Source organism: Dipodomys spectabilis, unplaced genomic scaffold (assembly GCF_019054845.1).
Source record: "Dipodomys spectabilis isolate Male_0828 unplaced genomic scaffold, ASM1905484v1 ptg000092l, whole genome shotgun sequence".
NCBI lineage: Eukaryota > Metazoa > Chordata > Mammalia > Rodentia > Heteromyidae > Dipodomys > Dipodomys spectabilis.
The window spans coordinates 7,889,896-7,914,906 of NW_024870769.1; the positions used below are offsets into that span (position 1 = coordinate 7,889,896).

Genomic DNA, 25,011 nt, shown 5'->3' on the forward strand with positions numbered 1-25,011 from the left:
AACAAATAGAATAAGCTATTTCATCTGAATGTTAAATAGTTTTTTTCCTGATATCGGGTCATTCAGAATGTGTTGTAGTCCTCTAGGGATTTTTCACTTAAGCTACAGGACTACTCTGCTGACCACAGCATTTGGCTTCTGGGAAGTTAATTGCCAAGCATAAGTGCTAGTGTTCAGATAAAGCCTCCCAGGAAGAAGTTGAGGTAAGACAAACAATTAAGTGTTAAATGTGGCACCTGGAAAATGCTAATTGAAAACCAAAAAGCTGTCAATTACTATTTTGTGGTGCTGGCAGGGAACAGGGAGATGGGTTGTCAAAGAGTATAGGAACAGCCATTAGTGGCTCTTTTATTTTAGAAATGCACAAGTGTCCTGTTTACTCAGTAGGCAAACACCTACTTGCCCTGGTCTATAAGAGACTGAGAGGTTTTGCATGGGATTAACAATTCTGTTTTGTAATCAATGTTAAAAGGATTTGATGACTATAAGCCCTTTCCCTGTCCATCAGAATAACATCTAAGATCCATCACTGCCTTACTGATTTTTTTTCTTTAAAAAAATTTTAGGCAAATGGAGTTGAACAGTTGTGGAAATGGATCTTTAAATATGGAGATAAATGGTGATGAAGAAACCCTAATGAAAAATGAAAGTCCCTTGTATTTGAAATCTGCAGAGATAGACAGCAGCCTATCAAGCAAAGAAAATACAGAGGATAATTTAACAGGTAAAAAGATATAAAGTCTAAAGCAAACCACTGAACAATAGAAAACTCAGGCATTTGATTCATTCTCATTCTAGAACACTTGATAGACACTAGCCTGAGATGCATGTTAGGTGTCTCCTAAGGAGCCTAAAGACTTGGTAAGACAGATTGGTGGAGTCACATTATTCTGTCATCCCATCTGATGAGGTGGTGAGAAGGGAATGAATGTTCTTGGCTGTGATGTTTATGGTCCTCAGTAAACACATTTAGAGGAGTGTACATACTTGACTGACTCTTTTTGCTGGATCTCAAAATCCTTTTAACTTAGCATTGTAAAGCTGTCAGTTCGGAGGATCTGAGGATTGCAGTTCAAAGCCAGCCCAGGCTACAAAGCCTAGGAGATTCTTATCTCCAATTAACTAGTAGAAAACCAGAAGTGGCACTGTGGCTCAAAGTGGTAGTACACTACCCTTGAGCAAAAGAGCTTAGGGACAGTGCCCAGGACCAGAGTTCAAGCCTTGCAATTGACAAAACAAAACAAAACACAATCTGTAGTTTGACTTGTAAATTTGTTCCATTGACACTAACCATAAAAACCCTTTCTTCAGGTGACTCAAAAGTAATTGTATTGGATAGAGTTTTAGTTGTTATTAATGATTACTAAAATTAAAATTGTTTTCATCTGTCCTGAAATAGGAAACTCAATTTTTCCTGGTTAGTCAGGTAAGAAATATAGTATTAACCTTTTGAAAATCTTAGCCATTAACTTAAGAAAAGTAACACACATTAAAGTCTCAAGTAAATACAAGAGAATTTCTTTCAAAACACTGTCCTATATTTGACCCAATAGCAATATTGAGTAAATATATTTGATCTCTAGGAGTATTTCTTCAGGGAATAATCAGATTGTAGACAAAGATCTATGGACAAGTATGTTCCTTATGGGGCACTGTAATAAATTTTCATTACTTTTGGTAGTTACATTTTATAAGGTCACTCAAAATACTGAATTAGCAAATACTGCTATTGATCGATATGAAATCCAGAATTTTTATGCTGCAAACATTTGGCTACAATAATTTTTTTTCTTAAAGTAAGGAGTGGCAATACTAGGATTTGAATTCAGGGCCTTACACTTTGTAGGCAAGTGCTCTACCACTTAAGCCATGTTCCATCCCTTTTTACTTTAGGTTACTTTTCTTTTTTTTCTTTTTGGTTGGTCGTGGGGCTTGAACTCTGGGCCTGGACTCTGTCCCTCAGTTCTTCAGCTCAAGGCAAGCACTCTACCACTTGAGCCACAATGCCACTTCCGGTTTTCTGAGTGATTTATTGGAGATAAGAGTCTCACAGACTTTTCCTGACTGGGCTGGCTTTGAACCACGATCCTCATATCTCAGCCTCCTGAATAGCTAGGATTACAGGCCTGAGCCACGGGCGCCTGGCTTTTAGGTTACTTTTATTATTATTATTTTATTAAGCAGTTGTACAAAGGAGTTTCAATTCAGAAGGCAGGTTATGAATACGGTGCATCCCTTTCATTGTTCTTCCTTAACTTTAGACTATTTTTCAGATAGGATGTCATGTTTTTTGTTTGGGCTGGTTTTGCACTATGATCTTACTGATACTTCTTGAATACCTGGGATCACAGCTGTAAGCCAACATGATCAGCATTGGTCATATTTTTATCAAATAATCAATACATAACCTTGTTTTATATGTTTTATTTTTCATTAATACATTAGGTTGTGTAGAATATGTTTGTACTTAATTGAATATAATGTTTTTATGTATGTGTATATATAGATAGAGATTTATATACAGCTGAGGCATTAACACTGACCATGTAGCCAACAGTACTATATAATTCATGCCTCAATGAAACTAATCTAAAGCACGTATTTTGTCTATGAGTCACATTACAGCTTTCTTGTCCTTATGTGCATTGAACAACACAACACTTAGGACCCTTTTAAATAACAAAATCAACACTAAATGGGCAGAAAATGTGGCCCTAAGGACATTTGTTTATGATATGAGTCCTAAAATAAGAAGGCAGAGCATCAGTTTGTTCCCTCTCAGCTAAGAATGTGTGCATCAGGAGACAAGATTTTCAGCACTCTGTACATGTCCACAAACACCTGGAAAAAATGCAAGCATTGACTTTGGGACTAAGAATAAATGTTAGGGCTGGGAAGGTGGCTCAGTGATAGAGCGCTTGCCTTGCATGCCAGAGGCCCTGGGTTCGATTCCTCAGCACCACATAAGCAAAACGAAAAAAGCCGGAAATGGCGCTGTGGCTCAAATGGTAGAGTGCTAGCCTTGAGCTGAAGAGCTTAGGGACAGCGCCCAGGCCAAGAGTTCAGGCTCCACAACCGGACCCCCCCCCCCCCAAAAAAAAAAGAATAAATGTTAGCAAGTAGGCAAACTCACAAATATGGAACATGTTCATAGTGAGGATTGACTATAATAGTAGCATTTTGGAAGGTACCTAAATGTGTTCCATATTGGTATGATGTATTATTACAATCATTGAAATCATGTGTTGAAGAATAGTGAATGCAATGAATGATAATGAAATAATGGTGCAGTATTTATTGTACAGTGAAAGTGCACATACAAATACATGAATTAAGCCCATTTTGTGTGTGTGTGTATATATATATATATGTTTATAGATATATATGTATGTGCCATCTAGTTCATAGAATTTTGTGTGTTCTGTAGGAATTTTCACTAATGACATTGTATTAATTTTTGTAATAAATGTATAATAGATTTGTCATCAGTATTTTGTACTTTGCAGTACAAGGTAACATAATGAAGAGCAATGAAGAGGAAAACCTGTGCAATCATGACAGTGACTTGGCACAGACTGGATCAGACTCAAGTTTTGTGCCAGAATCCCTCTGGGAAGATGGCAAAGAAGTTATCCCAACTTTCTTTAGTACCATGAACACAAGGTATGCCAGACCCACTAAATCACTAACAATTTGATAAATGTTTTCCTTCTGGAAAATTAGTCATAATAATCCTTTCAGTTGATAGTATATTCTAAGAGAATGGAGAATGATATATTCTTGGCATACGTGGTAAATAGCAATGCTGATACTGAATAGTGGATGAAAAGAAATTGAATTATTCAGGTTTATTCTGTAAACAAACGAGCTTATTCTGGTATATTGTTTTTTGGAAAAGTATGTTAATAGACTTTTCTAGCACTGAAACCATCTCTAGGGCACATCTGAGTAATCAGGTTAAGTGGTTTTTCCCTATAAAACAATAGCTGTTTTGATGACTATCTCTGAACTGTACAATTTGTTCTGTTTTCAATCTTACCTCTTCCATATCGCCCAATTACTTAGCTTTAGTGACATTGAACTTCTGGAAGATAGTGGCATTCCTACGGAAGCATTCTTGGCATCATGTTATGCTGTGGTTCCAGTATTAGGTAAGATTGCCACAGTTGCCTTGCATTTATTACTTTTTAGAATTTGTACCATTACAGTTACTTAGAAGAAGAAAGATCCCGAATTAGGGGTACAATGAAATGACCCTTCTTTTTTTTCTTTTTTTTTTTCACTCATAAGAACTTTCAATTTTATTTTAGAAGTAAAACAATCTTATAAAATATAAAATAACACTATAAAAAATTGGGCTGGAAAGGTGGCTCAGTGGTAGAGCGCTTGCCTTGCATGCATGAGGCCCTGGGTTCGATTCCTCAGCACCACATAAGCAGAAAAAAAAAAGCCGGAAGTGGCGCTGTGGCTCAAAAGGTAGAGCGCTAGCCTTGAGGTGAAGAGCTGAGGGACAGCGCCCAGGCCCAGAGTTCAGGCCCACAACTGGACCCAAAAGAAAAATTGACTTAAGTCCTCTTTTTTTTTAACATTTTTAATTATTATTATCTTTAAGTAGTTATACAAAGAAGTTCCCATTCTACAAAACAGTACATGAATGCAAGGTGTCCGACAACATTGTCACCCATCGCTCCTAACCTATCCCTTCTCTCACTTTTCTTTCCTTTTTTTTTAAAAATTGAGGTTAGGTGATTACATAACTTTTACATATTTCACAGTATTGTGGAATAGTGATACTTAGTTAAAGTCACAAACACATTTTAACCTTTACAAGGCAAATTGAAAATGACTCTTCTTAAATAGCTAAAAACCAAAAGAGAAAAACATAATGGAATTCTAAAAAATACTTGATTGACATAAAAGAAAGCAAGGCAAAACACATTTAACTTTTTAAAAAGCCAAAATAGGATAAATAATATGTTAAAAAAAAAAAAGGTGAGATCTGAGGATCAGGGTTCAGAGCCAGCCTAGATAAGAAAGTCCTTGAGACTCCTATCTCCAATAACCCATCAGAAAACTGGAAGTGTACTGTGGCTCAAACAGTAGAGCACTCGCCTTGAGGTGAGGAGTACACGGACAGGGCCCAAGCCCAGAGTTCAAGCCCCACAACCAACAAAAAAAAGAAAAAAGAAAAAAAGGTCTATTCATTGATTAAAAGTCACAAAAAAGAAACAAAGAACCAATAGGAAACTAAATAGCAAGATGGTATAAATAAATAGCGAGTCCCAGCTATGGAGTTCACTGTTAATGATAGAAACGATACCTTGATTTCAATACCTATAGAAAAATCAGGACTATAAAAAAGAACTGTGAGCATGAAGTAATCAATCTTTGTATATACTGTGGATAAGTAATTGGCAAATAGAATAAGGTACTTTAAAAAGCAGCACCAAAAGCCAGGTGCCAGTGGCTCATACCTATAATCCTAGCTACTCAGGAGACTGAGATCTGAGGATCACCGTTCAAAGCTAGCCCAGGCAGGAATGTGTGTGAGACTCTTATCTCCGGAGGGTTAACCACCAGAAAACTGGAAGTGGCGCTGTGGCTCAAGTGGTAGAATGCTAGCCTTGAGCTGAAGAGCTCAGGGACAATGCCCAGCCCATGAGTTCAAGCCTCATGACCAACAACAACAACAAAAAGCACCAAAAAGCTGGGCACCAGTGGCTTGCACCTGTAATCCTAGCTACTCAGGAGGCTGAGATCTGAGGATTACAGTCAAAGCCAGCCCCGGCAGGGAAATCTGTGAGACTCTTATCTCCAGTTAACCACCAGAAAACTGTAAGTAGCACTGTGGCTCAGGGACAGCACCCAAGCCCAGAGTCCAAGTCCCATGGTCACCACCAACAACAACAACAAATAGCCCCAAAAGCCTTAAAATTTTAAAAATGAGGGAAGGGGAACAAGTTTGACAAGAAATGTACTTATTACCTTACTTATATAACTGTAACCCCTCTATACATCACCTTGATAATAAGAAAAAGACTAAAAAAAGACAAAATTTTAAAGCTTATTTCTAACAAGACAAGACTATAAAAAACATTGTTTAGAGAAAATTTGACAACAAGTGATGATTTTGTGTGTGTCATACTATGGACTATTGAACAAGAAGTCAGTTTCCCCAAATTGGTCTCCAATAGAATGTATTACTAATAAAAACACATAATTTAAAAAAGGTGTGTGTGTGTGTGTGTGTGTGTGTGTGTGTGTGTGTGTGTGTGTACAGGGGCTTGCACTCAGAGTCTTTTACTCTTGCAGTGTTTTTTTTTTCAGAACTCATGCAGTACCAGTTGAACTGCACCTCTGGTCTAGCGTTTTGCTGATTCATTTGAATGGAGCCTCACAAACTTTTCTGCCAGCACTGGCTTTGAAACAATATCTTCTAGGTCTTAATCTCCTGAGTGACTAGGATTTCATCCTATGTGGCTGGTAGCAACCAAGTCTTTCTAATAGAAGTTAAAAAGCTTAAATTTATCCAGATAAGCAAAGGGCCTAAGAATTGCATAAATGATTTTTAAGAGTCTAAAAAGAGACTCATTTTTATAAACCAGATGTAATATATAATAGAAAAAGGTGTTGTGTCAAGCTTTTGAAGCATATGTTTAGAAAGTAATTTACAAGAAAAAATTAAAGTTGTTGTGGGAAAAAGGTAACTAATTACAGCAAAAACCTGTTCCATTATATGCATATATAGTCTACATACCAGACAGTGCCTCAAGCCAGCAATCCTAGCAATCCGGGTTGCTAAGCTCTAAGGGTCACAGTTTAAAGCCAGTGGAGCAAGACAAATCTGAGAGTCTCTCCTCTCTCCTCTCCAATTAACAGAAAAAATGAGAACTAGAAGTATGGCTTAAGTGATATAATATTAGCCTTGAGTTACAAAAACAAAGGAGTACAAGGCCCTGAGTTTAAGCCCCAGTACAGGCACCCAAACCAAACCAATTTCCACTTGCATCTAATTGCTTTTTCAAAATGTTTTCAATCCTTTTAGACAAACTTGGCCCTACAGTGTTTGCTCCTGTAAAAATGGATCTTGTTGGAAATATTAAGGTGAGTATACTGGCTTGTCTTAATCAACTTTTAAACAAAAGAAAACGTTTCAGTACTTTTTGTTTGATAGGGAAAAAGTAAAAAGGAAAACTGGCATTATAAAAATGTTTTAGAGACCCCTCCTCAACATGCACCTGTCATCTTATATGTAGTAAGAAGTGTAAAATAGGAGACTTTTGGTCCAGATGTGGCCAAAAAAACAAAAACAAAAACACCAAGATCCTGTTTCTAAATAGTTAGTGCATAAAAGGGCCTGAAGATATGGCTCAGCAGTCAAATGCTCGCCTAGCTTGGGGGGGGGGGGGGGGGGGAGAGGAGAGAAGAGAGAGAGAGGGAGGGAGGGAGGGAGGGAGGGAGGGAGAGAGAGCAAGCTAGTACCTTTCTCATGTTCTAATTGATCATTGTGGAAGTAACGAAATCTTTTTATTTCATGATAGAGGCAAGCAAGCTTGGGAATGGAGGTGAAAAGTACATTTAAAAATGAAACCAGACCCCTTTGTCCAACTACTTAAAGAAAACAAAATACAATTTAAAGAATGACAACAGAATTTCCTTTTGGTGTATCATTTAGAGACTCATGCATGTATTAGCACTGATTCTGTACTAGTTAGTTTTAGACAATGACCAGTTACAGTTTTCCAAAAAGTATGTTGATATAAATAGCGTAGTTATCATTGTTTTGGACCTCAAAAGACCCAACTTCCATGTGCAGCTGTGAGGCTGAGAGTACTGCATATATTATTTCCAACTTTTAAAGTTTATATTTCTTTTAAAAAGGTAGATTGAATTTGCCTTCTTGAGAATACAGTACCCATTAAATATCTGTCATCTTTATCTTGATTTCAATACCTATAGAAAAATCATTTTAAAAAATTATGCATGTCTATAAAGAACAACTCAGCATGAAGAAATCAATCTTTGTATATACTGTGAATAAGTAATTGGCAAATAGAATAAGGTACTTAAAAATATCACCAAAGCTTTAAGAATTTTAAGCTTATTTCTAATAAGACAAAACTATACAAAACATTGTTTAGAGAAAATAGGACAAGTTTCCCCAAATTGGTCTCCAATAGAATAAAAACACAAAAGGCATGTGTGTGTGTGTGTGTGTGTGTGTGTGTGTGTGTGTATACATGATGAGATTGCAGTGTAAGGGATTTCTGTAACCATAGCTCTTCTTACTCTGTATTTTGAGGGAATCGTTGTATGGAATTCCATTCAAACAAATAATGGTTAAGTTTTATCTCAAGATGAGTGGTATCTTCCAGACAGCTGTAAGAACCGCTCCAAGGCAGGAAAAATACTAAAGAACAATACTTTAGAAACCTAGAACTAGGCTGGCCATGATAGCATATACCTATAATTTCAGCTATGTGGAAGACAGAGATTGGAGGATCAACAAGGCAAGTCTAGGCAAAAAAGTTTGGGACACTTTAAAAGACTAGCCATGTGTGATGATGCAGGCCTTTAATCCCAGCAATATTAGGAAGCAGAAGTAGCCTCCTATCTCTTCTAGACATTGTGAGGCTAGTATAGGCAAAAGTGTGAGACTCCATCTAAACAATAAATTGAAACAAAAAAAAATGATGGGGTAGACTCAGGGCAAGGCCCTGAGTTCAAACCACAGTACTTCCCAAAACAAAGCCTTGTGACTGTTGACTTCGAGGAAGCCTCAGAATTCTCAAACAAAATATTCAAATAGTCTTACAGGCCTGCTCAGATTTATGCTTCAATACTATAATCAGGTCCTTGGTAACTTTTACATTTTTGAACTTAGATTGTTTTCTATTTTTCCTCCAGAAAGTAAATCAGAAGTATATAACGAACAAGGAAGAGTTTACTACCCTCCAGAAGATAGTGCTGCATGAGGTAGAAGCTGATGTAGCTCAGGTTAGGAACTCCGCTACTGAAGCCCTCTTGTGGCTGAAGAGGTGAGGCAGTTGGGTGGGGCTGCAATTAAAATCAGTGCAGTGGAAATATTACCAGCAAAAACATTGTCCTACAAAGGACAGTTTCTGAACCAAGCGTCTAACCAAATTGTGTAGTGTTTTCTAAAACAAAAGAGCAAGATCTTTTTTCATCCCTCTTGTTGGTGATAAATATTGATAGTGCTCCTATTGTGTTTGTGTACACACATACATATATACATGCATATATGTTAATCTTTATATAATGGGAATCATAAATGACAAGAGTATTATCTATATATAAAATATATTTTATATATTATATAGGATATGTGCCAATTTTATATGTGCACATATGTTTATATGTTTATATATGGATATGTTTATATATACATACATATGTACATGTGCATACATATATACATATATTGTAGATATTTATTATAATATACATATATTTTGTTTATATACATATATAATAAATATATACATATATTTATACATGTATAGGTAAGCATACATATATGTATGTTTACATATATAATAGGAATCATAAATGACAGAAAGAAAACTTTTTTTCTTAAATTAGTGATTCTTCAACTTTAGTGGCTCCTAGTAGGCTTATTAAAAACAGTGGACATGGAATCATAGTTTCTAGTCCTAGGTATGAAGTGGGCCCCAGAATTTTATTTCTAATAAATACCCAAGCAATGCTGAAGTCACCAGTTTGGAACCAGATTTTGAAAACCATTGCTTTGGATATGTCATGTGGGATGGGGGAAAGGGTCAGAGCATCCTAAGTGAAATGACAGAGAAGAAACTTCAAAAAGATCACCTTATGGTCTTGACTGTTTACTGCTATACCTACCCAAGATATTACTGAAATAGAATATAGTGCCTGTCATTTCTAGTGCCTCATATAAGTGAACTTTTAAAATATTTTTTCCTTGTTTTTGTTTTAGAGGTCTCAAATTTTTAAAAGGATTTTTGACTGAAGTAAAAAATGGGGAAAAGGATATACAGACAGCCCTGAGTAAGTGTCTTTTACATTTTGATATATTGATCAAATCAGATTTGATCTTAGGCTAGAGTGATGATCTGTAAGAGGAGAAGAATTATGGGGGATATTTCTGCTTCTCAGGATTTGATTTTGTTTCTTTTCTTATCTCATTATTACTCATTGTTTCTTTTATGAAAGCTTTGTTTTAAAAGGACCCATCATGCTACAGTGACTGGGTAATCTTGGTCTAACTTATTAAAATTCGTGTATCTTGAAGTACTGAATTAACAGAAAGCCATACCTTAATCTTAACAGAAGACCCAATATTTATTAAGACTGGTTTCCTTTTATGTAATCTTCATATTCAGAAGTCTTCAGAAATCAGTATTCAAAGGGAAGCTAATTTTGGAAATCATAGACAGAAGGTGGAGGTGGACATCTTGGTGATGAGTTCTGGAGTGAGCTTATGGGTTGATTATCAAACTCGTTAGATGTTGTAGGTATCTATCTTGAATTGGGACAGGTATGACTGAAGAGAGCCTTGATCAGAGGAGACCATCCTATATTTTTATTGTGAATACCTGCAGTATTGTAGGCTTTTAATATACACTGGACAGGTAGGTTGAATAGATGAATGTTTCTGTCAGATCACTTCTGGAAAAAATACATTAAGACTTGGAAGCACTCTCCTAGTGCCTCTAAAGATGTGGCTGAAGTCTCACTCTTGCCCTGTGGAAATCCTCCTGGCATGAGTCTTGAGGGCTGTGTGTTTGAAGGGCTGTGTGTGAAATTCCATATCATTTTGAAGTCCTCCAATGTTGTATTATAGAGGTCCGCACAGTTAGTTGCTGATTAGCAATGACTATACATAGTGAAACGAATTATTTAGATACTTCTGGTAGAAGGGAGAACCAGTGTATTCTTTGGATTTTTCTCCCCATTTTCGCAAATATGTTTTAACTTTTTCTGTTAGTCTTAAGAGATTCTTATCTCTAAGATTTCCCCAGTCCACCTGTCTAGAAATTGCTAGATATTACTGTTTTTTTTGTTAAGAATTCAGACAACTTAATCCTTATATCAGTTCTTACATAATAAAAAAAACTGTGAATAGGAAAGATTAAAATACTTGCTTTAGAGGATTGGAAACTGGGTCACTTCAGGACCCTTGTCTTAAAGGTCCTCATTTTTCCCACAAATGTGAGAGATCTGTCTTATCTGCCTCTTGGCCAAAATGGGATATGTCCTCAGTGGTTATTTTATTTGTTTTAGGAGGTATGTGATGATATCTTGATTTTTGACTGGTATTTCCCTGGTGGCTAGTGTCAAGTTATACTTTGTAGGACACCATGCATTTGGACTGGGTTCTTGACCGGATGTAATAGACCAAACTAATAAAAGGTGAAACCATAGTAAGTGAGCTTCAATACTGTGCAAAAGCCCTGGAGCTAGTTATCTGATTCAATTGCAAACAATTAAGTAGTTATCCTCCATTCACTGGGCTGGTCAGTTGACTTGGCTATAGTCAGGTGATTTGTTTTCTTTTTTTTGGGGGGGGGTGTCCTAGCCCCAGACACTGATCTTTCAATATGATTCCCTGTTCATCATTCTCTTCCTCTCCCTCAGCTATGCCCCCCCCCCCCAAAGTCCCACAGTCACGGTCAAGTTCTCTCTATATGAACGTACATATGTATATATAACTATATACTTGTATATGTATGTATATGCATGTATTTGAAGTCTAGATTCTACAAATGAGTGAAAACATGCTATATTTAGCCTTTTGAGTGGCTTTATCTACTTAACTATGAATGATATAGTTTCACTTTATGTCTGAGTAGGATTCCATGTTATATATGTACTATGTTGGGTTTTTTTTTTTTTATTCATTCATTAGTTGTTGAGAACCTTGGCTGATGCTACTGTTTGGCTATTGTGAACAAAGCTGCAATATCTGTCATGTCTATTGATTTAGAATCCACTGGGTATTGCCAAAGAGTTGTCTAGAAGGTCATAAGTGTTTAATTTTAGTCTTTTGAGAAACCTGCAAACTGATATCCATAGTGGTTGCACTAGTTTACATTGCCAGAAAGTGGGGGTGGAGTAAGGGGAAGGATCTTTGACAGCTTGTGTTGATGTTTGTTTTCTTGATGATTGCCATTCAGACTAAGGTGAGTTGGAATGTTGATGTGGTTTTCATTTGCATTTTCCTTATAACTGAACATGTTAACATTTTTTTAAAATCTAATTTTACTATCGAGGTGATGTACAGAGAGGTTATAGTTACATATGTAAAGTAATGAGTACCTTTATTTTATTGTTAAGATGCTGTACACGGGTTACAGTTACATGAGTAAGGCAATGAGTACATTACTTGTCGATCATTGTTACCCCTTCCCTTCTTTGTTGTTTCCCTTCACTCCCCTGCCTCCTACACTCCTCCATCCCTCCATCACCCCCCTGCAACGTTGTAAAGTCCATGTCCTGTGGGTATCCTTGTTGTAATAGGTCATCTCGTGTCCTTGTGTCCTTGTTTCAGCATTTTGTTATTCCCTTTCCCCTCCCCAGATTAGACATATGTATACAAGATGCAGGGTATCAAAATCGAGTATAGTGACAGCAGGGGCTATGACATAGAGGAAAGAACATACAAAGGAAAAAATAAAAACAAAATCAGATGGTACACTTAAAACAATAACAATAAAGACAGACCTCTTGTGTCCATATCTTGGGGTTCATTTCACTTAGCATCATCTTATACTGATAAGATTATCCTATATAGGGGCTAGAAAGGTGGCTCAGTGGTAGAGCGCTAGCCTTGAGCTGAAGAGCGAGCTGAGGGACAGCGCCCAGGCCCAGAGTTCAAGCTTCCCGACTGGACCCAAAAAAAAAATTATCCTATATGTATACTAATTATTGCAAATAAGAGAAATCATGGGACCTAAATTTCTTTGGGACTGGGTAACTTTACTCAATATGATTTTTTCCAAGGCTTTACATTTCCTAACAAATGGGGCAATATCATTCTTTCTAATGGAGACATAGAATTCCATTGTATATTTATACCACATTTTCTTGATCATCTCATCTACTGAGGGGCATCTGGGTTGGTTCCATATTTTAGCCATGGTGAATAATGCTGCAATAAACATAGCTGTGCCAGTAGCTTTAATATGACCTTGTTTGTGGTCATTTAGGTAAATGCCCAGAAGTGAGATTGCTGGGTCATAGGGGAGCTCTATGTGTCTTTTGAGGAACCTCTATACTACTTTCCAGAGTGGCTGAACAAGTTTCCACTCCCACCCACCAACAATGTAGGGCTCCCTTTTGGCTACATCCCCTCCGGCATCTGTCATTATTAGATTTTTTTTTTTATAGCCATTCTAACTGGGGTGAGGTGGAATCTCAGTGTTGTTTTGATTTGTATTTTTTTTAATTTTTGAATTTTTTGGTACTTTTTTATTGTAAAAATACTGTACAGAAGGGTTACAGTTACATGAGCAAGGTAACGAGTACATTTCTTATCAAGCATTGTTGCCTCCTCTTGTTTCCCCTTACCATCCCTTCCCTCTCACCTCCATAACTATCCCCCCCCCCGCACCCCTCCTCACCACAACGTTGTAAAGTTCATTTTCAACATAGTGTCTTGTACATCTCATTGTTAGAATGGGTCAACTTGTATCCCTATTTAAGCATTTTCTTTTTCCCTTCCCCTCTCCAAATTAGAGAAGTGTATATACAAGATGCAGGGCACTGGAATAAAATACAGTGAAACTAGGGGTTATACTGTGGCGGAGGAACATGCAAAGAAACACATAAAAACAAAACAAAACAGAACCACACAGTACATTATAAATACGTTAGAAACAATAGCAAGAAAGAAAAAAAAATTGTGTCCCTATCTTTAAGTTCATTTCGCTTAACATCATCTTATATGGTCATATGTACATAGCTTTTGACTTTTTCTGCTTGTCCTAGACATATACTAGTTATTGCAAATAAGGGAAACCATGGGACCTATGTTTCTTTGGGCCTGGCTTACTTCACTTAATGTAATTTTTTTCCAAGTCTTTCTATTTCCTAACTGTCATTCTTTCTGATGTCACTCTTTCTGATGGAGGCATAGAATTCCATTGTCTATATATACCACATTTTCTTGCTCCAAGAAAGGGGGCATCTGGGTTGGTTCCATATATTAGCTATGGTAAATAATGCTGTGATAAACATAGTTGTTCTGGTAGCCTTAGTATGGCCTTATTTGTGATCGTTTGGGTAAATGTCCAAAAGTGGGATTGCTGGGTCAATCACTAGCCATACAACAGACAAGGGTCTCATATTTAAAATATACTTGGAACTCAAAAAATTAAATCCCCCAACAACAAATCTCCAAAGAAACAATTGCCCAATAAATAAGTGGGCTAAATACGTAAAGAGAAACTTCTCTGAAGAGGAAAGAAGGATGGCCAATAGACACATGAGGAAATGCTCGATCTTTCTAGCCATAAAAGAAATGCAAATCAAAACAACATTGAGATACCACCTCACCCGAGTTAGAATGGCTAAAATCAAGAACTCTAATAACATCAGATGATGGAGGGGATGTGGCCAGAAGGGAACCTTACTGCATTGTTGGTGGGAGTATAAACTTGTTCAACCTACCTCTTTGATCCATTTGGAGCTGTAGTTTGTACAGGGATAGAAGTAAAAATCTAATTTCAATCTTCTACATGTAGATAACTTGTTTCTTAGCATCATTTGTTTAAGTGATTATCATTTTATCAGCATATGTTTTTGGTTCCTTTGTCACAAATTAGATGACAGTAACTGTGCGGTTTTATTTGTGACACTTCTCTTCCATTGGTCCTCATGTTTGTTTTTGTGCCAGCACCATGTTGTTTTTGTTACTGTAGATCTGTAATATAATTTGTAGCCCAATATTCTGATGAACCGTTCTTCTTGCTCGGATTCCTTTTGCTTTGTGGGTTTATTATACTTCCATATGAATTTTTTTTTTTATTTTTAGTGCCAGTCCTGGGGCTTGAACTCAGGGCCTGGATGCTGTCCATGAGCTTCTTTTACTTGAGGATAGTGCTCTATCACTTGAACTACAGCATCATTCTGGCTTTTTCTGAGTAGTTTATTAGAAATAAGAGTCTTTCTTATCCAGGCCACAATCTTCAGATCTGTCTCCTGAGTAGTTAGGATTGCAGGCGTGAGCCACCAGCACCCAGCCACATATGAATTTTTAGATTGATTTAAAAAAAATTTTTTTGTGAAGAATGACATTGAGATTTTGCTGGATAATTACATTGAATCTATAGACTGCGTTATAGTAATATGGCCACTTTCATGATACTAATTCTGCCAGTAAATAAGCATAGGGGGGTCCTTCCATTTTATCATGTCTTCAGTTTCTTTAATGTTTAATAGTTTTCATTATCAAAGTCTTTACTACCAGCTATTTTTTTAGAGACATTAGTAAATAGAATTTTTTTCCTGGTTTCATTCTCTGCTTGTTCATTTTTGGTATATAGAAAATATTATTTGTTTATTTATTGCCAGTCATCAGGCCTGAACTCAAGGTTTAGGCACTGTCCCTTAGTTTTTTCTACTCAAGGCTAGGGCTCTACCACTTGAGTCATAGCTCTCCATCTGGCTTTTTGGTACTTATTTGGAGATAAAAGTCTCCTGGACATCCCTACACAGGCTGACTTTGAACCACAATCCTCAGCTCTCAACCAACTGAGTAGCTAGGATTATAGATGTGAGTCACTAGTACCTAGGAATATATTTATTTTTAAGTGTTGATTTTGTATCCTGTTACATTGATGAACTGTTTTAAGATCTAGGAGGGTTCTTTTTCCCATGAAATCTTTAGAGTCTTTAAAAATTATGACATCGGCAACTAGGAATAATTTATTTTTTCCCTATTTAGACTCTGTTTTTTCTTTGCCTTGCATTATCACTCTGGCTAAGAATTCCAGTACGATATTAAATAGGCATGGTGAAAATGGACACTTCTTGTTTTTTTATTTTTATTTTTGGTGATAGTCCTGGGGCTTGAACTTGGCCTAAGCACTGTCCCTTGAGCTTTTTTTTTGCTTAAGGATAGTTCCAGAGCACTTGAGCCACAGCTCCTCTTCCAGCTTTTTTTGGAAGTTAATTGGAGATAAGATGAAATTTCCTTCCTGGATTTCAAACCTCCATCCTGAGCTTCCTGAATAGGATTAAAGAAGTGAGCCACCATGGCGCTGTAGCTCCAGTGGGTAGAGCACTAGCCTTGAGCTGAAGAGCTGAGGGACAGCGCCCAGGCCCAGAGTTCAAGGCCAATGACCAAAAAAAAAGAAGTGAGCCACCAGCACCAGGCAAGAGTAGATACTTTATATTCTCTGACTTTAGGGAAATGATTTCAGTTTCCCATTTACTACACTATTGACTATAGACTTCCCTCTATTATTTTAAGGTGTATTTCTTCTCTTCTTCACTCAGGGTTAAAAAAAGCCTTTTGGTCACTGACTTGCCACTGCTCCTGGCATTAAGTTGCCAGTGTCATTTTCCATAGTTGAAACTTCCACAAAGGGCTTTGTTAGACACTTTCTTCAAACACCTCATATACCACCTTAGTTATACTCATGTTCTTTGGCAAGGTATCCTTTGATTCCTTGAGTCATGATTGTTCCTTATTCCCAGGTCTCCAGAGTAACTTTCAGTCTCCAACAACAAGCTCCCTCTTAAGTGAAGCAACAAGAATATCTTCTTTACTGAAGTTAGCCTTTCACATCAAATTAGTTACTGCCTCACAAATTTTTATGCTGGGATTAAGGCTTAGGAGATAGAGAGTTTTCCCAAGGCTAGAGTTGGCAGTCTGTTGCCAGAGCTATTTTACTTTGTAATGGAGTCTTTATCTTTCTTTCCATTACTCTCCAGGGGACCCAGGTATGAACTTGAAACTTGTTGCTACTTTTTTTTTTTCTATTGGGTTTATTTCCCTGTGGTTTTCTGCCTCTTTACCACCTCCTTTATGGCTTCTGGTTCTTTCTTTCTTCAGAATCTAGCCTCTTCTGTGTTACTTGAATCTTCTCATTTCACAGTGAAAGTGGTAGGTGCTTATTTTCAAATGAAAGAAAAAGAGCTGTGAATTTGACATTTCCCATCTTTATGTGGAGATTCATTTTAAAGATTTTTGTTTGTTCATAATAATCCTTAATTTCCTGCTGCTGCTAGGTGTGAGGGTTAAAGGTGCTTTAACCAACCTATCCTCCTTCCGCATCAGACACAGATGCAGCAAGTAGACATGATTTTATGAGAATACAACAGCTATCCAGATGTCAGCAGTTCCTCAGTGCATATTTCTTTATATGGTAATAGTTTGTTTTTTATTTTTTCATTTTAAAATCAGTCTTTATACGTGGAACTGATGTTTTATCTGTAATGAGAGAGTGAGAGTGTAGGAAAACGAAGAGTTTATAAAATATATTGTGTATAGACACATTAGCTTGCTTTTTTAAACTCTCTCTCTCTCTCTCTCTTTTATTTTTTGCTGGTTATGGGGTCTGAACTTTGGGCCTGGGCACTGTCCCTGAGCTCTTCAGCTCAAGGCTAGTGCTCTACCACTTGAGCCACAGTGCCACTTCTGTTTTTTTCTGTGTATGTGGTGCTTGAGGAATTGAACCCAGGGCCTCATACATGCAAGCAAAGTACTCTACCACTAAGCCACCTTCCCAGTCCTGCTTTTTTAAATTCTAAAAGTGAATTTGATTTACTGTGATAATAGCTACTGTTGAGGAGTATACAATGTAGTGATTACACTAAGTTCCTTTTTTTCTTCTTTTTGGTAGTGTTAAGCATCAGTGAATCCTGTACATACTAGGAAAGTACTCTGCCATTGAGCTACATCCCCAGCTCTATGTTAAGTTCATCGACTCTTGTAAATATGTACCCCTTTATCATGAATAAATCTTTCCTAGGGTATAAGCATCTAGAGTATTGATTTTTAAGCATGGATCGAGGACAGTAGCATATTCATTGCCTGTAATCATACTAGAAATTCAGATCATCAGACTCTGCCAAGACCTGCTGAGTCAGAACCTGCAGGATGAGGCCTGACAATCTGTATATTAACAAGTCATGCAATGTAATTCTAATCTGTGGTGAGGTTTGTGACCTGTTCGTCTCAGTCCAGTCCACTGAAACTCATTACTACTTGGCTGTAGTTTGATTATTTGGAGCTTTATTACTTCCTCAGAGGAATTGTTAATAAGCAGGACTGAAAGTGTTAGAATTAGTAATTCTATCAATTTTGCCTCCTTTTAATCATAGTTAAATTGCTTTTCAATAAAATGCTGCTTAAGAAAAGGTTTTGAGGTAAATGCTCATGAAACTGTCTAATCTTAGTGCCCTTGGATATAGTAGATGAAATATGAGAGTTGTAAATGGCATAGTGAAAGTCTTGATATGTACTGCCTTCCTGAAAATGAATTTATAATGCACTGCTACAGTACTATGACTTTAAACTTTTCCCAGCAACTTGATGGAGGCCTTAGGCTTTACATTACCCTCCTTCACTCTTGAGCAATCACTTGGATTCCTCAAAATGATGAGCAAGTGAAACATTTTGGGTGGTCTCATGCCAACAGTGGCTTTGTACCTTTAGCATCTTGGTGATATTCACTAGAAGGTTTTTTTTTTTCAAGATTCAGAGTCTTTTTTATTTTTCAACATCAAAACTTTAGTGGATACTTGAGTGACTCTATTTTCCATTTCATTTTTAATAAAAAGTTTCTTTTAATTAATATTATATTGTGTGGCTATATATTTCCCTCCTTTGTCCTTATTAAGGAAAATAGGTAACATGATTTGGGTTTTGTGCTAGAAATTGGTTAATTAAATTATGTCAAGCAGTACTGGCCAGAAGCACTTGTGAAGCCAGTTAGTAAGCAGATTAGATTTATTAGATATCAGCCAGTTGGGGTTCTATATCTGTTCTTTTTTTTTATTGTGAAAATACTATACAGAGGGGTTACAATTACATGGGCAAGATAATGAGTACATTTCTTATCAAGCATTGTAGCCTCCTCCTTTGTTTCCCCTTCCCATCCCTTCCCATCCTCCCCCCGCCCCTCCACCCAATCCTCCCCACTACCCACAAGAAGGTTTTTTAAGGAAGGAGTTGGACCCACAGACAGTTAGACTTAAACCTTGTTAGGATGTTGCATCAGAACGATGCCAACATCAAAACAAGTTTTAGGAAGCAGTCTTATAAATGGAAGGAAGAAAAATTGCTCTGGCATTTCATGTACCATTGTATTAAATGCTATGTGCTCTGCACTGTCCATTCAGCAGAATACCATACTGACACAACTGGAACCTCAGAAGATCCTGTAAATGTCAAAGTACAAATTAATCCAACCAAGATCTCTGGCACAAAATAAGAAAATATTGTAAAGTTTATTCAATGATGTATTTAATGTGAAAGGTTTCACAAAGGAGGAGAGATAAGCAAGAGAAAGACAGAATTTATGAACAGATACTAAACATCAAATCATAACTCAGTTACTGCAAATTACTATTGAACATGAGCCAGTTCATGCCTTTTCCAAAACCACTTACATCCTGGGCCCACACTGACTTACCACACAAGCATTAGGATTTTTGTTTGCTTGTTTTCTGTTTCTATTCTTTTCGCTACTACTGGAGCTTGAAATCAGGACCTGAGCACTGTCCATTTGCTTTTTCTGCTCAAGGCTGGGGCTGTACGACTTGAGTCACAGCTCCACTGGTGGTTAATTGGAGATAAGAGTTTCCCAGACTTTCCTGCCTGGATTGGTGCAGGATCAAATCTCAGATCTCAGCCTCCTGAATAGCTAGGATTATAGGCATGAGCCATTGGTGCCTGGCACAAGCATTATTAGTTTTGACAATGTCTGGAGTTAAAAAAGGGCATCTCTAGGCACTTGTTTTGTGGCTGTCCATTGGTTATTGAGATGATGTTTCTCCATGGAATTTATTTTGCCTGAAGCTGAGTCACTATAAAAAATTCATAGGATACTTTCTTAGCAGCTTTTTAATGTCTTAAAATAGGTTAGTATGGTTAAATACTCATCTATCACTTCTTAATCCTGTTTTCCAGAAATCATCATCCTGAATTTGATGTTTATCACTATCCAATGCATGTTTCGATGGTTTTACTATATTTTTGTGTCCAAAAACCACTATCTAGTATTGGATTGTATCTTTTAGGTTCATATACATGACATCATATTATACAAATTCTTCTTTCACTCACTGTTTTTTAAATTTTCAAAGTTTTCACTCTGCATGCTTGCAGTCCTAACCTATTCATTTCCCCTGATATTTAGACTTCTATTGTGTCAGTAGACTGTAATTCTTAACATGTTACTATAGACATTTAGGTTGATTCAGATTTTTACTATTACAAACAATTCTTTAATGTACATGGTTGTTTATTTATTTAGCCTGTCCCAGGGATTGAACTCAGGACCTGGGCACTGGCCCTGAGCATCTTTGTACTCAAGGCTAGCACTTTACCACTTGAGCCACATCACCACATCTAGCTTTTTCTTAGTAGTTTAAGATAAGTGTCTCATGGAATTTCCTGCCCGGCTGGCTTCAAACCGTGATCCTCAGATTTTAGCCTCCTAAGTAGGATTTCAGTCATGAGCTACTGGTGCCTAGCTTATACATGTTATTTTTGCAAGTGATGTTTATCATATAGAAAATGTAAGTGTCTGAATAGCATACCAGGCAGGAGGGAAGGAGGTTGTTCAGTGGTATGGAGTTCATTGGACTTTACTAGATAAAAAACTTTCCCAGAACAATGGTGCCAAGCTCTGGATTGTATTAGTAGTGCCTGAATGGCTCTTTAAGGTACATATTGCTCCAAAGATCTGTAGTAGAATACAAGACTACATTTTAACAAGTCCCTAGGGTGCCAAAGCTGCTGGTTTGAAGACCCATACTCTGTGAGCTGCTGCTGTCATGTATAATGGTTGTTAGAATGGCTAAACCACATGATTGGATATTGAAAAATTGGTTTCCATGCCTGTAACCAAAACAGAGTAGAATACCTCACATTCTTGCTAATGCTTGTCATTGGCAGACTTTTAAATTTGTGCCTGGTAGTTGTAAAATGATAGAGTATTGCCAGTTTGTATTCTTATTTTGCTAGTTACATTGAGCAGCCTTTCTTATCTTTACTGAGGAGAATTTTCTCCCCAGTGAATTTAGATACTTTCACCATTTTTTGCTTAGATTTGCTTTTCTTTATTGTATCATGGAAGTCCTTTATAATTTCTGGATATTAATCTTTTTCAGTAATGACTTGTAAATATTTCCTTTAGTATATGACTTGCCTTTTCTCTTCATTTATGATGTGTTTTGGTACCCAAAGACATTCTCGATGCTTTATTCTCAAAGTTTTGTATGCTTGCTTTTTCATGTATATATGTCTTTAATCTTGGTGGAATTAGTTTGGGGAATGGCATTTACTTTTATTATTGAAGAATCCAGTTGTCCTGGCAGTATTTATTAGATCATTCATTGTATCCACCAAGAGCAACAGAACAGTTATCTTACTAAATTTTTCATAGTCAGTTTCTGAATTACTGGTAAAAAAAAAAAAAAAATTAGATCTGAGCCAGGCACCAGTGACTCATGCCTGTAATCCTAGCTATTCAGGAGGCTGAGATGTGAGGATTTTGGTTCAAAGCCAGCCCAAGCAGGAAAGTCTGTGAGATTCTTGTCTCTAATAAACCACCAGAAAACTGGAATGCTCAAGTGGTAGAGCATTAGCCTTGAGCTGAAGAGCTGAGTGACAATGCCCAGGCCCACAATTCAAGCCCACAGCCTACCACAATTCAAGCCCAGGGCCTACCAAAAAAAAAGAAGAAAAGAAAAAGAAATCAGATCTGTAGTTTTCATGCCCAGAATGGGTTTCTAGGGATAATTTTTCGTTTTCATTATTTTCTTTCACATATAATAACCTTTTTCTTTTGGCAGATGGTTTAATGTGACACAAATAGCCTAAGTTCTCACTTGTTTTGCTTTATGATATTAGAACAAGTCATTACTTTTTTGTGGCTTCCCTTTTTCTATGTATTTTTTTGTTGGTCTACTTGGGATAGTTTTGTTTTAGTTTGGTTTTCTTTGTTGAGAAGGGGGCTGGGTGTGGTGGGTGTGAGTGTTTTGAGAAAGAGTCTGGGAAGGGTGGTCTCATTGTGTTGTCCTGGCTGGTCCTGAACTCTTAGGGACAAGTGATCCTCTTGCCTCAGGCTGCTAAGCTGGGAGTATAGACATGTACCACCATACCTAACTTTTCCATAACATTTTTGAAGGTTTCTAGCTTAGATACAAAGAGTCAGAGGCCATTTAGGGCAAACATTAGGCATCCTAGAATAGAATGTTAGAATTAGAATTTTAGAGGTCATTTTACAAAGAGGCAAATAGATAAAAAGACCTGGGTCAGGGTCAGAGTCATACCATATTTCAAAAAACTTCATTTTTTTAATACTATATTTCTAGTAGTATTTAGCTACAATTTTCAATGTCCATTCCTTCTTTGTTTCTTCAGGTGTCTGAACTTTCCTCACTATGAATAAGTTGTTGTTCCATAAGTGATTTAAGATAAGCATTAGAAGCATCTACTTGTGCGCTTTTATCTTTGTAAGACTGTAAGGACAATACATGTTACACTTACATTCTTTTTTCTTTTTAGCAGTTTTTAATTATTAATAGGACTGTGCTACCATATACATTAAAAAGTATGTACTTCAAATGTGCATCATTTTCAGATCAATCGTTACTCATGGAATCTTTTTCTTTTCAAGATAATGCATATGGTAAAACCTTGCGGCAACATCATGGCTGGGTAGTTCGAGGGGTTTTTGCGGTAAGTCATCTCTCTACCTAATGTTTAGATGGTCAGAAACAAGTTGTTATGTTTTGCATCTCTTATTTTTCTGTTTCCTTGAGGGTAAGAAGAAAATGCTTATTTTATACTTACAGGTCTTTGGAGTATCAGCAATAGTTGTCTACAATTAGCAGATAATTTTTTTTTTTTTTTTTTTTTTGCCAGTCCTGGAGCTTGAACTCAGGGCCCGGGCACTGTCCCTGAGCCTCATTTGCTCAAGGCTACCATTCTACCACGTGAGCCACAGTGCCATTTCTGGCTTTTTCTGTTTATGTGGTACTGAGGAATCGAACCCAGGGCTTTATTCATGCTAGGCAAGCACTTTACCACTAGATCACATTTCCTAGCCTCAGCAAAGACTACTTTTAAGAAAGATGAATGAAAGAATATGCATTCATCTACCCAATTTGAATGACCTTGACTCTGAAGTGGATCTTTTCTGATAAGATAGTTTTAAAAAAGTTATTAATGCACAAAGGAAAGCAGGAAGCAGTGATCCTAAATACTTAACCCTAAGAGGAAATGATGCTTCTAAGTGATGGATTGAAGCTAATAGCTCCCTCTGCTGCCCATTTTATCCAAAATTATGTTACTTGGCACATCTTTGTTGACTTGAATTTTATCTGAGTTAACTGTATTAGGTATGCCAGTAGTTAGGGCTGGGAATATTTTCATTGAGAAGTTGCTTTTATTTGTGTATTTTGGCTCTATCCACCACCTCTTCCAATGGTTTATTCCCAAAGTGAGCTATGATAAAGCCCATCAGAATTACTAAGTTCTTAGGTAAAGGTGTGGGCAATGCTCATTGGTCTTCCCAAGAAAATCCTGATTGTTTAGATGTTACTAACATCTGAGTTCCCTTGATCAAATGTCACCCCTTAATGGCTAAATGAAAAAGCATGGAGTTGCTCTGTTAAAGACATTTTCTTTTTCAGTATAAAGGCAAGTTTAACCCTGAAATATCTGTTATCCAATAAGAAAACAACTATAGTACAAAATGTATTGTTGTGTAATCTCTAAAAAGACTCCCCCTTGCCTCCTGGGGTAGTACTGGGGTTTAAATTCTGGGTCTTGTGCTTGCTAAGCAGACACTCTACTACAATGCCACAATTCAGTCCTATTTGTGCTAGTTGATTTGAGATTGGGTCTCACATTTTCACAGCTTGGTCCACAGTCCCGTTTTATACTTCCCACCATAGCTGAGATGACTAGTGCACACTGCTGCATTCATTTCTTCCATTGTGATGGAGTCTCATGAACTTGGTTGCTCTGGCTAGCCCAATGGTAACCCTAACTGTAAACTCTCCCTCCCAAGTAGGGATGATCCCATCCCAAGTAGGGACGATTATAAGGATGAGCCAATTCATCTGTTTCTAAAGGATGTTTCAACTTAAAATGTTTTTCTCTAATATGAATTCATTGCAAAAAAATTTTTTAATGGAAGGATTAAAAGGTGGAAAAATACAAAGGGAAAAATTAAAACATTAAATTTTCCATTTTATGTTCTTTTTAGCTTTTCTTTTTTAGCCTTAAATTCCTTATAATATTGATCTATACAATTTATTATTTGTAATAAGTAGATTAAATATCTGTTTTATATATTATCTATTTAGTCACTTCAATAAAATATGTATTTCTACTTATGTTTATATTTATATATCTACATCTATATAATATATGGGTGTAATTGTTTCTATTTTATGTTCTTACCTCTACATTCATCTAATTTTCTTCAACAGCTAACTTGTATAACTATGAATTCTTTCTTCATAATTAAGTCTATCATGACTTTGGTGGTTCTTATTTTTATGGTGTTAAGGATTGATCCCAGGGCCTTGAATGTGCTAGACAAGAATCTGCCACTCAGTTTTACCTTTAGCCTCTATCATGACCATTTTCAAATGTTCTTGTCCTCCAGTTCTGGGAGATTTGCTCACATCATCTTGTTGGATAGCTGCCTTCTCTTTATTTTTCTGTTCTCTCCCACTATTGTCTAAGTATTTATTATGTGCCAGGTCATGGTCTAACCATTTTCTACATATTTCATTAATTCTTCAAATTGGGAAAGTTAT

At 36.8% G+C, this 25,011-nt stretch overlaps 1 protein-coding gene across 2 annotated transcripts in view; it reads left to right on the forward strand.

Moving 5' to 3' along the window:
* The window catches only part of Plekha8 (pleckstrin homology domain containing A8), a 49,758-nt gene that overhangs the window by 23,555 nt on the left and 1,192 nt on the right, over positions 1-25,011 (forward strand). For both annotated transcript variants that reach the window (XM_042685004.1, XM_042685005.1), the window contains 7 exons: positions 567-724; positions 3,507-3,663; positions 4,066-4,151; positions 7,046-7,104; positions 8,908-9,038; positions 9,977-10,047; positions 22,857-22,918. In XM_042685004.1, coding sequence (XP_042540938.1) covers positions 567-724; positions 3,507-3,663; positions 4,066-4,151; positions 7,046-7,104; positions 8,908-9,038; positions 9,977-10,047; positions 22,857-22,918 — 724 coding nt within the window. The remainder of the gene's footprint in view (positions 1-566; positions 725-3,506; positions 3,664-4,065; positions 4,152-7,045; positions 7,105-8,907; positions 9,039-9,976; positions 10,048-22,856; positions 22,919-25,011) is intronic.